This window comes from Python bivittatus, unplaced genomic scaffold, assembly GCF_059951505.1.
Source record: "Python bivittatus isolate LINGU-HERP-01145 unplaced genomic scaffold, Pbiv_v1 ctg000350_np1212, whole genome shotgun sequence".
NCBI classification, from domain to species: Eukaryota; Metazoa; Chordata; class Lepidosauria; order Squamata; family Pythonidae; genus Python; species Python bivittatus.
The window spans coordinates 17,813,653-17,831,050 of NW_028277074.1; the positions used below are offsets into that span (position 1 = coordinate 17,813,653).

Sequence of the window (17,398 nt, forward strand, 5' to 3'; positions counted from 1 at the left end):
ATGTTGGCTGCTGAATATTTAGCACACACAATTTAAGAGAGTGGTTTTAGCCTTTCTATCCTGACTTCCTGAATCTGTTCCAGACACTTAAGACCTTAAATGGAAAGTCTTTTAAAATATCCCTGCTTTCAGTAACTCATTTAGTGGGCCTAATGGACAACTAGTGTTGCTTTCAAGGTAAGTAATATGCTCTCTTGGGAACACACCCCCAACTCTCTTCTGTTTTAAAAAAAGAATCAAGAGACCACATCTTCAACTAATCCTTTTGCATTATTTACAGAACGGTGTAAATATAAAAATATAACTTTTATATCAATTAATGTTTAAACTTTATATTAAGATTTTACAAATGATTTTTCAGCTTCAATGCATATTAACTAAAAATGAGCTTTCAAAACAGTCATTTATTATGACTGAACATCTTTTGTATTAGGACACTGGGATGTTTTGACAGCGTCTGCATTTATTTTCATAATTTTAGACAACTATATCCAAGAGAAGCAGTACTGCTATGTATCCCTATCTCATAGAATCACAGAGTTGAAAGGGCCATTTAAATTGTCAGCTCTCTGCTTAGTATAGGACTCCAGATTAAAGCATCCCTGGCACATGGCTAACTCTCTACCTAAATTCACTTAACAAAAAGAATCCCTCCCCTCTCCTTAGTAATTAATTTAATTATCACACTGCTCTTTCTGATAGATTTTTTCCCTAACATTCAATCAGACTCTGCCTTCTTGTAATTCAAATTCATCACTCAATGACTGGCATTCTAACATGAACAGGTACTGATCTTCTTCTCTGAAGTACTTGAAAAGGGTTATCTTATCCCTCATCAGTTTCCTCAAGATTATACATTTCCAGTTCCTTCCATCTCTTTTCATAAGGCTTAACTTCTAATCCCCAATTATCCTCATTGTCCCTTTTCTGAACCTATTCTAATATGTCCAAATCCTTAAAGTGAAAGGTTAAGACTGGATACAGTAACTTACTGTATTTTCTTCTCCTATAGGATTTCAGATGTTTAGAATCACATAACTACTTCCAAGCCTCATATCCATTCCAAGCTGTTTTATCTCAAAATTCCATTTTTTCCCTGAAAGCTACCATCTGACTATTTGTATGTAACATGTAATTCAACCCTAAACACCTGAGACTTGGGTTATTTTTATTGGTTTTAAATATTTTATGTATATAAAGATTTTAATTTACAACTTTTATTTAAACATATATTTATTTTCTTACCAGGACTAAGTGTATCATTGTCCAGCATTCCTCCTTCACAGAAGCTTTCCAAATCTTCAGGTTTAACTTTACCCCATGGTATGTAGGTAACACCTAATTCTACATCCCAGTACTGCTTATAGTCTGGTTTAATTCCTTTATTTAAAGCCCAAGCAATCTGAAGGAAAAAGAACACACGTTAGACAGTGAGTTTTCCTGTTAAGATAATAAATTATATTCATTCAGTTCAATATAATAGTAAAATCATGTAGGTAAAGGATTGCTTCAATTAGAATTAAAACCATGCACAAGCCACATATATTTATTTCATATCCCCTGCTGACTACAGCGGCTTCACCATGGGTTTTTTTTTCTTTTAAATTTCTTTTAATGATTAACAGCAATGTATGGGCAACATACAAATTGGGCTCTTATCCTCAAACCAAAGTTCCGCAAATGGTATGCTTTGTGGAACAACTGCCACATATCGTTTTAAAATTATCAAATGACAACTAAATTTGAAGTGGTGCGAGATACATAATAAATCTGAAAATCTGAAACTATAAGCAGATGAATCAATCCTACAGTTGACATTAAACTACAGATAACTAGAGTATATTTTCCTGCTCTTCAATCCTACAGCAATATAAGGTACCAGAGGAAACAGAACTGAGCCTGATTACATGGATTTACTTCAACACTTGTTATTGGTGATATCCAGCTTCTATGTTAAGCTTATAGGCACTAAATTATTACTGTTCTTACAGGAAAATAAATAAATAAATAAATAAATCAAACTTTATCTTTAGCGATAGGAAAAAACTATCAACAAAATACCTTTATAGATTTCTGATTGACTTTAAAGTTACCACGACTCAGTTTTTGCAGGGCACGGTTTGCATCTTGTCTCTGTACCATTACAATATAGGCACATCCTCTTGGTGGTATCATCTATTTTCAATAAAGAACATTAAATTACTATTACAGGAATAATAATATATTTTATTAAAATGTACTATGATTTTAAAGTGTAGCTAAATTATTATTATTATTAATAATAATAGAGCCAATTTGGTGTAGAGGTTAAGGCATCAGGCTAAAAACCGGGAGACCATGAGTTCTAGTTCTGCCTTAGGCATGACGCCAACTGAGTGATCTTGGGCCAGTCACTCTCTCTGAGCCCTAGGAAGTAGGCAATGGCAAACCACTTCCAAAATCTTGCCAAGATAACTGCAGGGACTTGTCCAGGCAGTTGCCAGAGTCAAGACTGACTCAAAGGAAATAAACAAACAAATAAAGAAACATACATAAAAGGCAAAAGCCAAGGAAATTAAATTCTGGAAGCTATAAAACTGAAAGTTACTTATTTTTCATATTTCTGCTTTTATTAATGTACTAGTAATACAGTCATATGCTGCAGAAAGGTCTAAAGTTTCAACTGAAATGTTCATTTGCTTTTTATTACTGTTATTTTTTTTGAGACACACTCACATTTATAGATTCAATTAGACCAAATTCTTCCAGGAGACCTCCAACATCCTGCTGTGTTGTTCGTTTGTCCAGTTGTCCTACCCAAAGAGTTGTACTGCAAACTAACAGACAAATATGATATATAAATTTACTTAAGGATTAAAACAACCATTATTTCAAATATATGCAAATCTTTACTAAATCTCAATCACAAAGGACATTATTCAAAAAGTTTTTTTAATAATAATGTTCTTAAAAGTTACAATTAAAAAGATAAAAACTAAAAAAGAATAAAAAGAAAAAATAGAAAGCACAGAAAAGAAAAAAAAAGAGAAATAGAAAAGAAAGAAAAAAAATAAGAACACAGATAGTCCCCAGTTTAAGAATGAGTTCCATTCCCAAGGTCTTTCATTAAGTCGAATATGTATGTAAGCCAGAAAAGTGTTATTGCATAATACCATATAAGTAGTATTGTGTAATTAATTCAAATCATTGTGTATTTAACTCGAATTTTGCTATAATAGGCTCAGTTCTTAACTATGGGTCATCTGTAAACTGGGTGTTCTTAACCTGGGAACTACGTGTATAGTAAAGAAAGTAAAAGAAATATATAAAGAAATTAATTCCCCCTTCATCACAAGCATAAACTATTTTAGTAATTTATCACCTTCTCTTAAAATACAACAAATGAACTCTTTTTCCCATACCCCATCACTTATCTATAAACAAATCCTTAAAACCTCATCACTTCAGTCCTGATCAGCAAAAATCTATTAAGGGTTACCAGTTACCAGAAATAACAACATATCTATTTCAACCTTGATCAGATAAACCAACTTTATATTCCTTTCACAATCTTGATCTTTAGTCCCTTCAAATAATGTCCTAGAACTTGATTTCTTTTCATTTTGACAACATTCTTCAAAGCTTTAACAAGCCTCTCCTGCAAATCCAATATAGGAAAATTATACAGGTCACATTCCTTATTTGACTTTTGTATATCCTTTTAATTATTAAGACATCAGCCAGTTTCTTTTGTATGTGCAGTGTAATATCTTTTTCCGTATCATTCTTGTAGCCTGTCATTTTTAAATTCACTTTCAGATCAGTCTCAATCTTGTCAGGTAGAACTTGTTCCTCTTCCATAACATCTTTTAAACACAGTCTATATATAGAGGCAGACACTCTTAAAATTAACCTCTGGGTCCACTGTTCAAAAATATCCTTCAATATGTCCAATGTTAAAATATTTTGTTTCATTCTGAATTAGTAAGTTGAATTTAAGTGTTCTTCTCCTTTAATAATAATCTTTAGTTCCTTCCTTCCCTCTTGAATAAATGAAAGGCACTTCTACAAAGATATCTCTGCTTTTCAAATTCAGGGACAAAGCTAGGGTTCACCTATGATCATTGCTATAGTAAGCTCAGCAAAATTGACCTTGACAAAAATAGTTATTGTAAGTACTGTAAACACCAAAAAGGAAAAAAAAGGATTTGAAAATAAGAAGACAAGAAGTCCTCCTTAATTACATAGTATGCACTGATTCAATCTTTTATGTAAGTATGTCCCAGTCACCAATGATAACAAAGAATTCCATATAGGCAATTGTACGGAGTTCCCTCCAATTATGAGTGGGTAGACAAAAGAGAGGTAAAGAAACCTGTTTCTTTTTTACCTATCTGCTCAGTTACATGCAAGCTATAGAGAATGGGGCTTCATTTCCTTTCCTGAACAAGCTATTGAAGTTTACCCCCCTACTATGCTTCTCATCAGAAACAAAATTAATCTGTCACTTTTATTAAAGGGAAGCTGATAACAAACTTGGCCTAATATTTTTAATTAAAGCATTAGTTATCACCTTATGTTTGCCTATGAGAGGCAAATGCAAAATTTCATCTGATCTATATGCTTAAAAAAAAGAAAAAAGAAAAATCAAGACAACATGAAAGGAAGCATTAATATTGTCCCAGACCAAATAATTACCACCAACGGAGACTTCCTTTTTTTTTCAAATAATTTTATTAAGAGTTATATATGAAAAGAATAAAAGGCAATACAGATTATAAAAAATACAAACAGAAAAATACAAATAAGGGGGGGAGGGAATATAGAAAAGAAAAGAAAAAGGGAAAAAAGAAAAGAAAAGAAAAAGTAACTTCCCCTTTCATCTCAGCAGGTAAAAACAGTTTTAATAGCTTATTGCCATGCCTAAATAAAATATAAGGAAATCAACCCTGACTGCTCATTGGAAGGATTGATAATGAAGCTCAAGCTCAGATACTTTGGTCACCTAATGCGAAGAGAGATCTCTTTGGAGAAGACCCTGATGCTGGGAAAGATTGAAGGCAAAAGGAGAAGAGGACGGCAGAGGATGAGATGGTTAGATAGCATCACTGAAGCAATGAGCATGAAACTGAGCAAACTCAGGGAGGCAGTGAAGGACAGGAAGGCCTGGCGCAATATGGGGTCACGAAGAGTCGGACATGACTTAACGACTAAACAACAACAACAAATAAAACATAATCACTCTTCTCCCCATAACTCATATCTTAAGTAAGAAAAAGCAAAATCTAAATGCTTCACCAATCATTCTTTGTCAGCAAAAGTCCGGTAAGGGCAACTAGATATAACTATTTTCCTCTTTTAGCCCTGATCAAACAAGCCAACCTTATAAACCTTCCCTGAATTTTTAAAATTATTCTTTAACCCCTTCAAAAAAGTCCCAGAAGTAGTTTATTGGTCATCTGTATATCTAAGCAAAAATCCAGAACATTAACAGATTTCTTTTGCATGTCAATTAGATAAAGTTTATCTTTTCATTTGTCACTTCTAAAATAGTCTTTCCAAACTTTAGCAGAGCTCTTTTTTATGTCCAGAAGAAAAAAATTATCCAGATCAATTTCCTGGGTTAGTATCTGTTCATTTTCTTTAAGGGATATCATCCATCAAATCCATTTGTATTACATTTAAATCTTCCTTCAAATTAATTTCACAGACATCCACTGCAACTTGTTCTTGTTTTACAACTTCCTTAAAGCATGTTCTATCCAGTTTCTCAAACAACTGATCCATTCTATCCAGTAACTTGGCTAAGAGGTATTCAAAAGTATGCACTAAGGATTTCTGCTCCATTTTCTTTGTCCTCTGGCTCCCTGTAATGTCAAACCTTCAAGGTCTCCTTATCATAAAGAAACCAAAGCAATCACTATTTTCCCATGAGAAGATATCTTCTAATTAATTCAAAACTATAATTCCAGATCCCTCTGGCCCCTTAATCCATTATTAACTTTCCCAAATCCATATACTACGCATCCTTTTGCTGCACAGTCCAAAAAAAATCATATATTTTCAAAATGTTTAAGATCACATTTACACCATCATCTTTTAAGGAGGCAGAGACTCACCCGATTAACGCAGTAAAATCTTGCCAGTCCAAAGGGTCTTAATCTCTCCAATATATAAAAAACTTTTTAAAAAATCCAAAAAGGTAATTAAGATATAAGGCTCGATTGAGCTTAATGTCCATAAGACTGTTTTGTGAGTGTAAGCTTGATGTAGTCCCAACTCCCAGCCACTCCACTCATAAGCCGACCATAAAACCGTGGTCTGTCCACAAGTGGCATCTGTCCAGAGTCACATGGATGATCTCAACAATCTCCTTTGTTCCAGAGAGATTATGCCAGCCAGGATCCAGCATCCAGCTGCGATCTCCCTCACAAAAGCTGTCTTACTAGCCAGCAAGCCAATAAGACGTCAGCTCACCATGGCAGTCACAGGAAGTCACCAACAGAGACTTCCATGGGAGGCCTGGTGAACTAGCACAGCTCTGAGTGAGTGGAGATGATGACCATGGCAAAGACTGAAGAACTGGCAAGTAGACTGGTTCTATGGAACCTCTCCAGAGGAGGACAGAAGATAGCCCATGTGTGCTCCAGACAGCTGCTCCTCACAAGAAAAGACAGGATAGCAGTCTCCGGCAGGTTTGAGCGCTAGGAGATAGAGGGATCAGCCATCATGCTCGCAGCTGCAATGGAACCTTTTAAAGGACACTAGGTTCACTAACCTCATTTTCTATTCACTTTCAGAAATTACCTATTTACTACTTTAAGGCTATTAGAGGTTTTCAGAATGACAAGTTTGAAAAGCCACTCAGTGAGTTCACCTTCATTCTGAACAAAAGAAAAATTAACAATAAGCTTAAGAATTTAAAGAATTAGAAATAAACAGCAAAAAGCTAAGTAAGATTTTGATTCAAGAAAGTTATAAACAAATTAAGAGTCCAGATAAATTTGGAATACTAAGACTTTTACTATAAGATTTTGGAAATAATTATATAAATAAACAGCCATTTGTGGGAACCAAATTGTTATGCCCATCCTAAGTCGTAACAGAGATTTGAGACTTTTTGATTTCAGAAACTGGACACTAGAGGGGACTAAAGATTCCAGGCAGAAAAGGAAAAGGGAAAAAAAGGGAAAACTTGCCTTTTGTTTTTGGTTAGTACTGGGATTTACAAAATGACACAAAACGTTCTTTCATTTGAAATACTCCAGGATATCTTTGAGGAACGGAATCAAAAATTAGCAGCTACAATGTCAGCAATGTCTGCTTCTATGGATAGACTAAGTCCAAAAGATGTTAACTAAGGAATGACAGATGTGAAACAAATCTGCCTGATATAGAAATATTAGAACCAGAAATACTAGATAATAAAAAAAAAAGTGTGGATTACAAGACAGAGAAGGTAGCTAAAATGGAAACACAAATGACAAGCCAAGGGAATGACCCAGATAAGGCCTTTTTTGTGAGGTTTGCTAAAGCCTCGAGGAAGCCTTTGGGATGGGAAACAGAAAAATTGAAGTGAGATCAAATCCTATAATAAAATCTGAAGATCGAGACTATTAGAAGTAAAAGAAAGGAATATAAAGTTGGTTTGCTTGACCAAGGTTAAAAAAAGACATGTTTCTATAAAGCTCTGATATGGACTTTTTGCTGACACCAAAACTGAAAAGTTGATGATTTATGGATTTGCATATAGATAAGGGACAGCTTATGGGAAGAAGAGATATTCATTTGTAATCTTATAGGGGATGAAGAGTTATTAAGTCTGAAGATTAGAAGTCACTTCTACAAATATTTATTTTCTTTTTCTTTCCTTGCACTCTTTATTCTTTCTTTCTCTTTCTCTTTCTGAGTTTAGTTTGCATTTGCTTTTACTGTTGTAATCAAAAACTTTAATCAAAATTATTTTAAAAAAATACTCACCACTAACAGTTTCTGGTTTGATTGGAGGAAGGCCTTTTATCCTGCGCTCTCGTTCTCTCTCCCTTTCACGTCTTTCCTGGGACCGTGACCTAGGAGAATGACGTCGCTTGTCCCGGGATCGAGAACGAGAACGACGATGGCGTGATCTTCGAGTTCGAGAACCAGATCTTGATCTTCTTCTCTTGGGTGATCTGGTATAAAAAGGAAATACCTGCAGTAATCTAGATACCAAGAGGGTTCATTGTGTTCTATTTTTTTCTGTCTGTACAGCTGATATGTCTCAGTCATTCATTGTGAGTTTTCTTTAGATGTGCCATGGGGAAATGACACCTCAAAAATGGCCCACTCTCTGTGTATAACTGAATAGGGAAGTAAAATACTCATGTTCTTCCCTGGCTCTATTAAGGAAATCCAATAATGCAGAAAAATGATGGACTAATAACACAAAAAATATTGTTCAAGAGAGCTGGTAATACTTCATCAGGCTTCAAGCCAACTGAAATTATCAAATAATTATGTTTATAAATTGGAATCTCTTAACAGCTGTTTTATTCCTATTTATTCCTATATTTTCCTTCCTCACTTTGTTTTTTCTCTTTAAATGGCCCTTTATTAAAGATTAACCCTTTCATTGCACTTTTTTTTCCTTTTTCTTCTGTACTGTTCATACAACAGTAACAGTGTTAATGATACCAATCACATGCTTAGAGTTTATTAATTTGTGGAAGGGGTAACAGAGGAAGTCTGTAATGCTTGACAACTGCTGATTGGGGATTTAGCAATTTTATTTTTATAATGTTACTATTGTTTTTTATTTTTTTCTCACTTTTGGATGCAATCTATGGTATGGGTGAATATAACATGGGCCTTTTTTCTTGCTCACAGTTTTCTATATTAATATCATCAAATGGCATTGTCCTTTGTAACTTGGAATATTAAAGGATTAGGATCTCCTGCTAAGTGTAGATAAATCTTAGCTAAGTTTAAAAAGACAGGAACCAAAATCATCTATAGGCAAAATATCGGTTTTTTCTGGGAGAGCACAAACACATCAAGAGTTAACGTTGGCATGGACTCAGATGGCTTTTGGATCAACAGCCACTCCATCTTTCTCGGATTCAGTCCCAACCTAATTTTACTCACTCGCACCCTTCAGACTTCCACACTGCCTAACTGGCCTGGGGTACAGATGATGATATTGTACCCCAAACCACTGAATGGTCTCTCCCAGTAGCTTTATGTAGATGTTAAGATATTCAACTTAAGCTCTTATTATTTGCTATATCTGGTCCAGATGTAATTGCTGCTTTTTGAAGCTCCACAGTAGCTAGAGGTTTGGAAAAATTATGTGTGGTTCCTAAGCCACTAATTCTTATTTAGCTAAAGGAACTTGATGAAATTGATCTTATTTATTTATGTAACTTCGGGAGTAAATAGCTTGAATGTCCTGTCCTAATAAATTTATCGAAGCTTAAGCCACATGAAATCAGTTTCCTATTATCTTAAAATGAGATTCATGCAACAAAAAGTTTTGCTTCCTGTGTGTTGGACAGCTCAGAGAATGTTCATTACAATCATCTTGCTGTTAGAGACATATCTCAAGAGATGAAATGCTAACTCATATGGTATGGTCTTACCTTAATATTGTTGCATTTGGAGTTGACATCAACAGGATTATTAATATGACTCCAGATCAATTATTGTGTGTTAAGGATGCCTAAATTCTTCTTAGCTATACCCCCTTATTTATAATCCGTCAAAATAACAAGAATTATTGGGGGGGAGGGGTAGAATTTCAAGGCACGATGATTAATTAAAAATCATTGTACAACACTGGAAAGAGAACTCTACATCTGATTTGCAACAATGGATTTCTGGTTTTTGAATTAGTCTTTTTTAAAAAAGAAGAAAGATTACTTTCAAGCAATACAGTGAAAATTTTAGGGGTTATTTCTTCTTATAACAATTTCTATGCCTTTTTTTATTGCTATGCTCATACATTTTGTGGTTTTATGTAATTAATGCTGTTCTATGCATTTGCATTTTTATTACTACTTTGCACAACTGTTTTTACAAATCATTTAAAAATTACTCTCCCCTTCCATTTAAACCTGGCTTATAAATATTAAAGCCCAGCCTTCTATATCAACTATGTACATTCACTTAGGATTTTTTTTATACTGTTGGTTAATTGGTTAAAGCACTCTTACCTTGATGCAGATCTAGATCTTGATTTTCTGTTCTCATGCCTTTTTCCTTCCTGAGTTGGATGTTGATCCACTTCCAGTTCCTTAAACATTAAGTAAGAATTTATGATCACTGGTATTATTCCCTCAATTTCATTTTCTGATCAGTTTCAACTTTAAAACTAGAGTTAGTGTTTGAAATTCAAAGGTTTTATCTTCATTCCTCTAATTATGTTAAATACACATAAACATACACACAGCACACATATGTACAGCAAACCTAAAATGTAATCATGTTACAGAGTTGCAAAATTACACAATTTATAAAGAAAAACAATGTTTTAGTAGTGGAATTAACACATGGGGGGAAAAACCCATTGAGCTTCTTGGAATTTATTTCTTAGTAGGCATACATAGGATTATGAACTTAGTAACAAATGAAAATTAATAAAAAGTTATAATAAATCAAATATTTTCTCATAAATACTGTGCTGAATAAATACAAGCTTGACATTAATAGTCCATATATAATTTGAACACATTTTGTGTAATTACATCTGGAAGAATTAAAATAATGTATTTCTAACTTGTTCTTTCTAACCTTTTTATTTTATTTTACTTCATAACAAGTTTTACAAAAAAATACACAGAAGTAAACAAAAGAAAAAACAGAAGAAAAAATACACATAATACACAAAAAAGGTATCAATAAACAATAATAAGCTAAACAAAGAAAAAGAAAGAACAACACAAAAGAAAAAAGAAAAAATAATTGCTCTTTGGAACTGTTTTTTTTCTTTGTAGCTGTAAAAGTGTTGCCTGGCCAGATGTTCAATAAAAATTGTGCAAGATTAATATTTTTACACTCAATGCACTGAAATTGACACTGGCCTAAAGAGATTTCTACTTTCACTTCTAGCAATAAATACTGTACAAAAGTATAATTAAAATATATATTTATTTGTTCTGTGATTTTCTACCTTAGTGCTTCATATACCAGAATAAAGTTGCTTACTATTTCTTTTCCATGTTAGTTTACTGGTAACCCAGATGACATCAAGAATCTGCTGATGTATGATTTAAACACATGCCCATTTAAAGAAATGGGTTTCCCATTCTAGATCTTCAGAATTTGCAAGCTCCTTGATTGTCAGAGGTGAGGTCATCCTCCTCTTTTTTACATTCTTCTGCGACTTCAGATCACTAGTGTTGAATCTTGTTTATTAATTCCTAAACTTTAAAATCTAAAATATGTAACTTGCACCAAAAACCTCATTTGAAAAATCCATGCAGATAATTTAAAATTAGTAACTGAAATATGCTGTAAGGGAATCTTGTAAGCAGCACAGTACTATTTTCTTGAAACAACATATAGTTTTAAGCCTGAAATAATGGATATGAATAGTTCTTTACCTGTTGATGTGCTTTCTGAATATGTGTTTCACTCTGTGCTGGAAAAGAAGATTGAAAAGGCTGCTGCACCTGAGGTGAAGTCTGTATCACTTGTTGAGCTATGGGAGTAAACTGTGGTGTAGGTAGAAGTCCATAGCTAGGCATCTGTCCATTTGGAGGGAGTGGGACCTTGTACAAGAAGAATGCACAGGCAGACAGAAGAGTGAGATGTAAGTATTATGTGAATAATGTTTCCTAGCAAGCACATGCTCTCAATGTCTAAAAATTAAGCAATTAATCTAATGAAAACAAACATTTCCATTACCTGGTGAATCATTGCATCCTGTTGCATTCCCAGCATTCTCTGCTGAAACTGATCTATATTTGGAAGCTGAGGATAAACTGGTTGCTGCAAGCCTTCACCTGGAAATCCACTAAGGAATAAAAAAAATTTTTTTTCAGCAGCATTTCAATAAGACAGTATTTTGTATAGTTAGTTCAGAACACCATCAATGTTCCCTTCTCATGAAAACAGTTTTTAATTGACTACATATTCCCCTCTCCATTTTAACTATAATTTCCATTTTGCTTTCTGCCACTTTTTTGGTCAAAATTAAGATTGTGAAGTCATCAAATCAAAGCCTTTTTTTAACACTAGGGTGCAGAGCACAATGCATATTGGTGCTGCTCTATAATTTTAACTATGTGATTTAGTTAAAAGAGCATAAATATTCAACTGGAACTGAAGAATATTTTTCAACAAACTGATAAATACCAAAATATTAATTTATAAAGTACTGATATAAATTCCAAATAGTGATGTGAATCACCTATGAACTTTAGATTTCTATAATACCTCCTTTATGTTAATATCTGCTTATGGGTATCAGAATAAAATAAAACATACAATGTTGCTTGAGAGAGTGAAGGAGAAGGTATGGCCTCTTCTTTTTTTGCATCTTCTACTGCTTCTGGTTCATCATCATAGTCAAAGCGATCCAACAGCTTCTGAAACAAATTATATTGAGCCAACTCTATTTTCTTCCATAATAGTAGAAAAGTAAACAAAACATGTTACTGATGATGTAAGATTTTTCAAGTATTTTCTAAATCTACTAATAAGGAAGCAGCCTGTCCTCAAACTATGCCTTGGTTTGGCTCCATAAAATTCAACCATGCCACAGTTTTTTCCCCGTGCCTCCTCCTTTGTCTTAGGAAACAGTCCATTAAAACTAGAAGAGCTAAGCTGAAATAAAATTTAGTTGAATAAAAAGGGTAGGAAATCCAATTTATTAAGAATTACTATTTGTTTAAAATTAAATTAAATTAAATTTAAATTAAACCCAGCCATTAAGACTTCCAGAACTAGCTCTAATTCTCTCTTCTACTTCTTTTCTTCCAGACATGATAACAATTTTAAGAGCAGCAATGTTATCTAGGCCCAAAGTCAGATAAAGTATTAACCAGAGCTAAATCATGTCTTGTCTCACCTCAAATATTAATAAGTCAGTATCCACTGCTAAGACAGAGATCTGCATCATGAGTGCTATATGCGTGCCTGAAATTAATGCAATAAAAGCAGGCAGCTTTAAAAGTGTGCATTTTTTTTAAGTGAACCACAGGACTGTATTATTTTTGCTTCAGAAAGAACAACAGATTTACTATTTTCCATACAGCCAGGCAAACTGAAAAGCTATAAGGCGCCATAACACTATGGTTTATTTTAAAATCAGAAATGGAAGACGGAATTTCTGCATGCATACAAAAGGGGGGAATGCAAGGAGATGCTTTCTCACAACACTAAACTGCGGTTTGTCATGGATTTATCCTGAAACAAGATATTTTGAGTAATTCATTTCCAAGTAGAAGAAAAATACTACCTTATCAAAAGATGTTTTTTGTTCTGGTATTTGGAAATCATGCTTTTGTTCTGATGGTTGCGTCGTCGTAGTCTGCAGCTGAGCTGTGATAGCTTGAACCTGAGCCATTACATTATTATCTATTACTGGAGATTGAGGTTTAGGAGGCTGCTGAAAAGTCTGAAGAATCTGTTGGAGCTATCAGATTAAAATTGCAACGGTTAATAACAATTTAAAGATATGAAAAGCAGAGACACTGTTTACCACTGTAAAATCTGGAGCACTCCCCATGTGAACAGGACTAACACAGTATTCTCTCCTGCCTGAGAATTAAGATTTCCTAAAACAGTTCCCCTTTGCCTCCAACTACTGGGAACTGTCCCTTATGTAGACACCACAGAGAGGGGCTTTTTGGCTACCCAGGTTATGGAATGTAGTCCTCAGGAGATCCAGCTGGTGCTACCCTTGGTTTTATTTCAGTATCATTTAAGGTCTGGCTTTTTATCTAGACTTTTATTTAAAAATGAATTAGAGCTTTTTCAACGTGGATTATGTATTCTCAATTATTTTATTTCTTAAATTGTTTACTGGTTGAATCCCTCTCTGGGATCTATGAATACTAAGCAGGCCAGAAATAGTTGAATAAAATGAACTGTACTTTTCAGCTCCCTTTATTACCACTAGTTATGCACTTTATATACTACAGTAAAAGATGGATGCTCTTGTGGCTATTCCTCTACCTTGCAGACTATTACAACATGGAGAAAAAGTTAGAATGGGCAGCTACCATACTACTTTGACATGGAAACACTGCAATATATCATGGTTACTTTTACAGAAATGCAATTGCAGTAGGAATGGACTGCTGTTGGGGAAATGGAAAATATGGTTCCCGACATGTGCTAGGTCATTTGATCTTCTCCTCAGAGAGCAAGCATGAGGGAAGCTGCACAGCTAAACATTTATTACTCACATGCTGGTATGCATTACAGCAGAAAATTGAATTTCGCTTTTCACCAATGTAGGTCACTCACAAGTTTCCATAATAGTTTTAAAGATATATTACTAAAGACATAGTTTGCCTTAGGTAAATATTTTCTTAACCTAAAGCTTAGATTTAAAAAAAAAAAAAAACCCTCTGTTTACCTGCTGTCCTTGTGTTGTTTGAAATAACTGAGCAACAGCAGCAAATGCATCAGAACTGGGCAACTGTGGTACAGCGGGTACTGAATTAGCACCAACCTGTGGAGGCTCAGATGGAATTGTAGCAGGAGGTGGTGAACCTACAGAATATATTTAAATACAATTTAAGATTTTCAAGTACTCCTATACATAAATCTCTTTATACTTCAACTTGTTATTTTAGAGTGATCAAATTCTAGATCCTCTACAAGTATGATCCAAAAGTAATTATTTGGATTCTATAAACTGAATTGAATAAATCCTTCATATACGTCTCACAAACCATAAACAGGTTTTGCATCTCCTGATACAAAATTTGTATGCAATTTAAAGGTCATACAATATATAACATTCACATCATAAAATGAGAGTAATCATGACAGATGGCAGTGGCATGATTGTTTTTTAAAACTGTAGCAAAAGATGGGTTAGGTAAAACAACTATTATGATTGGGATTACTATATCTTTCCTTTTACTTCCTCTCCCCAGTACAGTAGCTGTTCATTACTTAAAAAAAAATACAAAATTGCTGCTTGAAACATTTATTGTGACATGCAATTTTGCCTACATTTTCATAAAATCTCTCCTAGGCATTGCTCAAATACAAAGCAATCTAAGGAATGACCCACTTTACATGGGGAATCAAACGTAATACTTAAACCAAAATAATTTCCCTCAAGAAAATATCTTCCATATCCTTCAGAGCAATTTAATTCTAATGTCTTATTTTCAGACAAATTCATTTAGAAGGTAGGAGTTAATAACACTGAAGAGAAATCGTTCAAAGAAAAAGAATATATAAAAAAAACCCAAATTGGGTAGATCTTGAAAAACAGCAAGCATACTAGAATGCTCTTCAGAGCACTCCTGATCTGATACATTCACTGACATCATCAGAATAAAATATGTATTCCTTTATAAAAAGGAATAATTTAATCAGTGATCTTACTTCAGTCCATTATACACAGATTATAGCAAAATAAGGCTGTCAAATTCAAATTTAGGAAACTGCCTTTTACTGAGTCTGACCACTGGTTCACCTAAGCTATATATAACAGTTCCCCAGGATTCCAGGCAGTTTTTTTCAACCTTATTTGGATATGTCAAGGATTGAACCTAGGATCTTTTATATGTAAAAAAGGTGGTTCTATTTCCTACCTTCATTATTGGTGGCATCTTCTGTCACTGAGGTTGCACTGCTAGCTCCTGCTGCCATGTCCAGAAGCGGCTGAATTATTTCTATTTTAAACACACCATTTTTCTGCCATAAGTTGAGGACACGAACTATCTTACTCTGTTCAACAAGAAATTGTGTCAGTACACTTTAAAAAAAAAAGCTTAATCTGTTTTTTTAAAGCACTACTTTAAAGAAAATATTTTCCTGCTGCAAACCTAACCTTCATGTACCATGAAACTGGGAGCATGCTTTGAACTTATGCACTTCCTTCCCCATTATCCAAATACTGTAAATGTTTCAATATTCCAATTCAGAGAGTATCTTTTGCTCCAAGAAAGGAATAAGTGCATTGAGCCGCAATACAATATCAATCTCTCATGTGAAGAAGCAATAGGAAAAGTATCATTTAATCATTTAGCCTTTGTATGTGAAAAAAGATTAACAGAGGGCAAACTATAGTTACTATAGTTATAACAACTAGGAACAGAGACACTATCACACTCAAACTTATCAAAATCATGTCACAGAGCCTTTGGAATATGTTATTCTTTACTTGGGAACACCTATTTTCCAGCACAATGTTTAGAAATCAGTTTTTCAACTATGTACAGCAGAACCCTGTGACAAATTAACACACACACACACAGCCAAAAAAGTTCACTCAGGCACCACCAATTTTCTATCACTAGAAGTCTGCCTCTGAAGCAAGAGTTCCAGGAATTTTTTTTTAACTTATAAGTTCCACAGTCTGAGAACGTTGAAAACCCTGCTCTAAGCCACATATCATATCAAGCCGTATGGTAGCATTATTTCAAATACAATAAAATCCAAATTACAGGGCTGCCTACATTGAAAAGTAGGACTATGCAGTAATCTGGATCCAAAGGGTAAAGCTGATGCAGAACATAAAGAGACATTCATGTAGTACTTGTTAACAGCTCCTCAAAGCTTATCTTATAGTACCAACAACTGCTTTATGTGTGTCCATGCATGATCCAAAACTCCCCTTTGAATCCAAATCACTTTACAATCCCACTGAAAAGCTCTTCCAGTCTTAAAGTAGTGACGAAAAAGTGCCTCACAAAACTGAAAGCAAAGTAAGAGCAACATTCAACTTCAAGGCCTTATTCAGACCAGACTCCTGTTTAACAACCATTGGGTCTCTGTCCAAAACAAATCCTCATATAGAGGTTATACATTAATTTCAAATAAAATTAAACACCTTCACTTGTAACAAGGCTAAAAACAACAACTATACCTTATCTTCTGATGGACAGAGATATAAATACTGGAATGTGGCAGTTATATTTTTACAGAATCTTGGCCCAAAAACATCCTTGTCTGTTCCAAATTGATGACGGGATTGGCGAACAATGGAGTCAATAACATACAGTCCAGGAACTTTATATTCAGGTTTACACTAAAGAGAAAAAACATATCACCATTTCTAAATGAGGAATTGAAGTTCAGCATACTAACATTAAATACTAAGTGCTCATAAAATAGTTCTGTTGCATTAACTTGGGTAACAATTTCAGGTTTGGCCACCAAATATTCCTTTCTTATGCATGAGCTCCTAGCATATTTAAGGGTTTCAGAATGATACCAATATCATGTTTGTTTGTTTCCAGCACTATCCTTG

At 34.1% G+C, this 17,398-nt stretch overlaps 1 protein-coding gene across 2 annotated transcripts in view; it reads right to left on the minus strand.

Moving 5' to 3' along the window:
* The window catches only part of SCAF4 (SR-related CTD associated factor 4), a 59,388-nt gene that overhangs the window by 20,375 nt on the left and 21,615 nt on the right, over nucleotides 1-17,398 (minus strand). Inside the window, exons 4-15 of one of the 2 annotated variants that reach the window (XM_007424510.4) lie at nucleotides 17,015-17,176; nucleotides 15,738-15,873; nucleotides 14,543-14,679; nucleotides 13,418-13,594; nucleotides 12,445-12,542; nucleotides 11,863-11,971; nucleotides 11,559-11,726; nucleotides 10,170-10,249; nucleotides 7,960-8,150; nucleotides 2,716-2,816; nucleotides 2,062-2,175; nucleotides 1,246-1,402 (exon numbers count right to left, since the gene is read on the minus strand). In XM_007424510.4, the coding sequence (XP_007424572.1) occupies nucleotides 1,246-1,402; nucleotides 2,062-2,175; nucleotides 2,716-2,816; nucleotides 7,960-8,150; nucleotides 10,170-10,249; nucleotides 11,559-11,726; nucleotides 11,863-11,971; nucleotides 12,445-12,542; nucleotides 13,418-13,594; nucleotides 14,543-14,679; nucleotides 15,738-15,873; nucleotides 17,015-17,176 (1,630 nt within the window). Of the gene's footprint in view, nucleotides 1-1,245; nucleotides 1,403-2,061; nucleotides 2,176-2,715; nucleotides 2,817-7,959; nucleotides 8,151-10,169; nucleotides 10,250-11,558; nucleotides 11,727-11,862; nucleotides 11,972-12,444; nucleotides 12,546-13,417; nucleotides 13,595-14,542; nucleotides 14,680-15,737; nucleotides 15,874-17,014; nucleotides 17,177-17,398 lie in introns of both variants that reach the window. The other variant, XM_007424509.4, reaches the window with a different exon arrangement.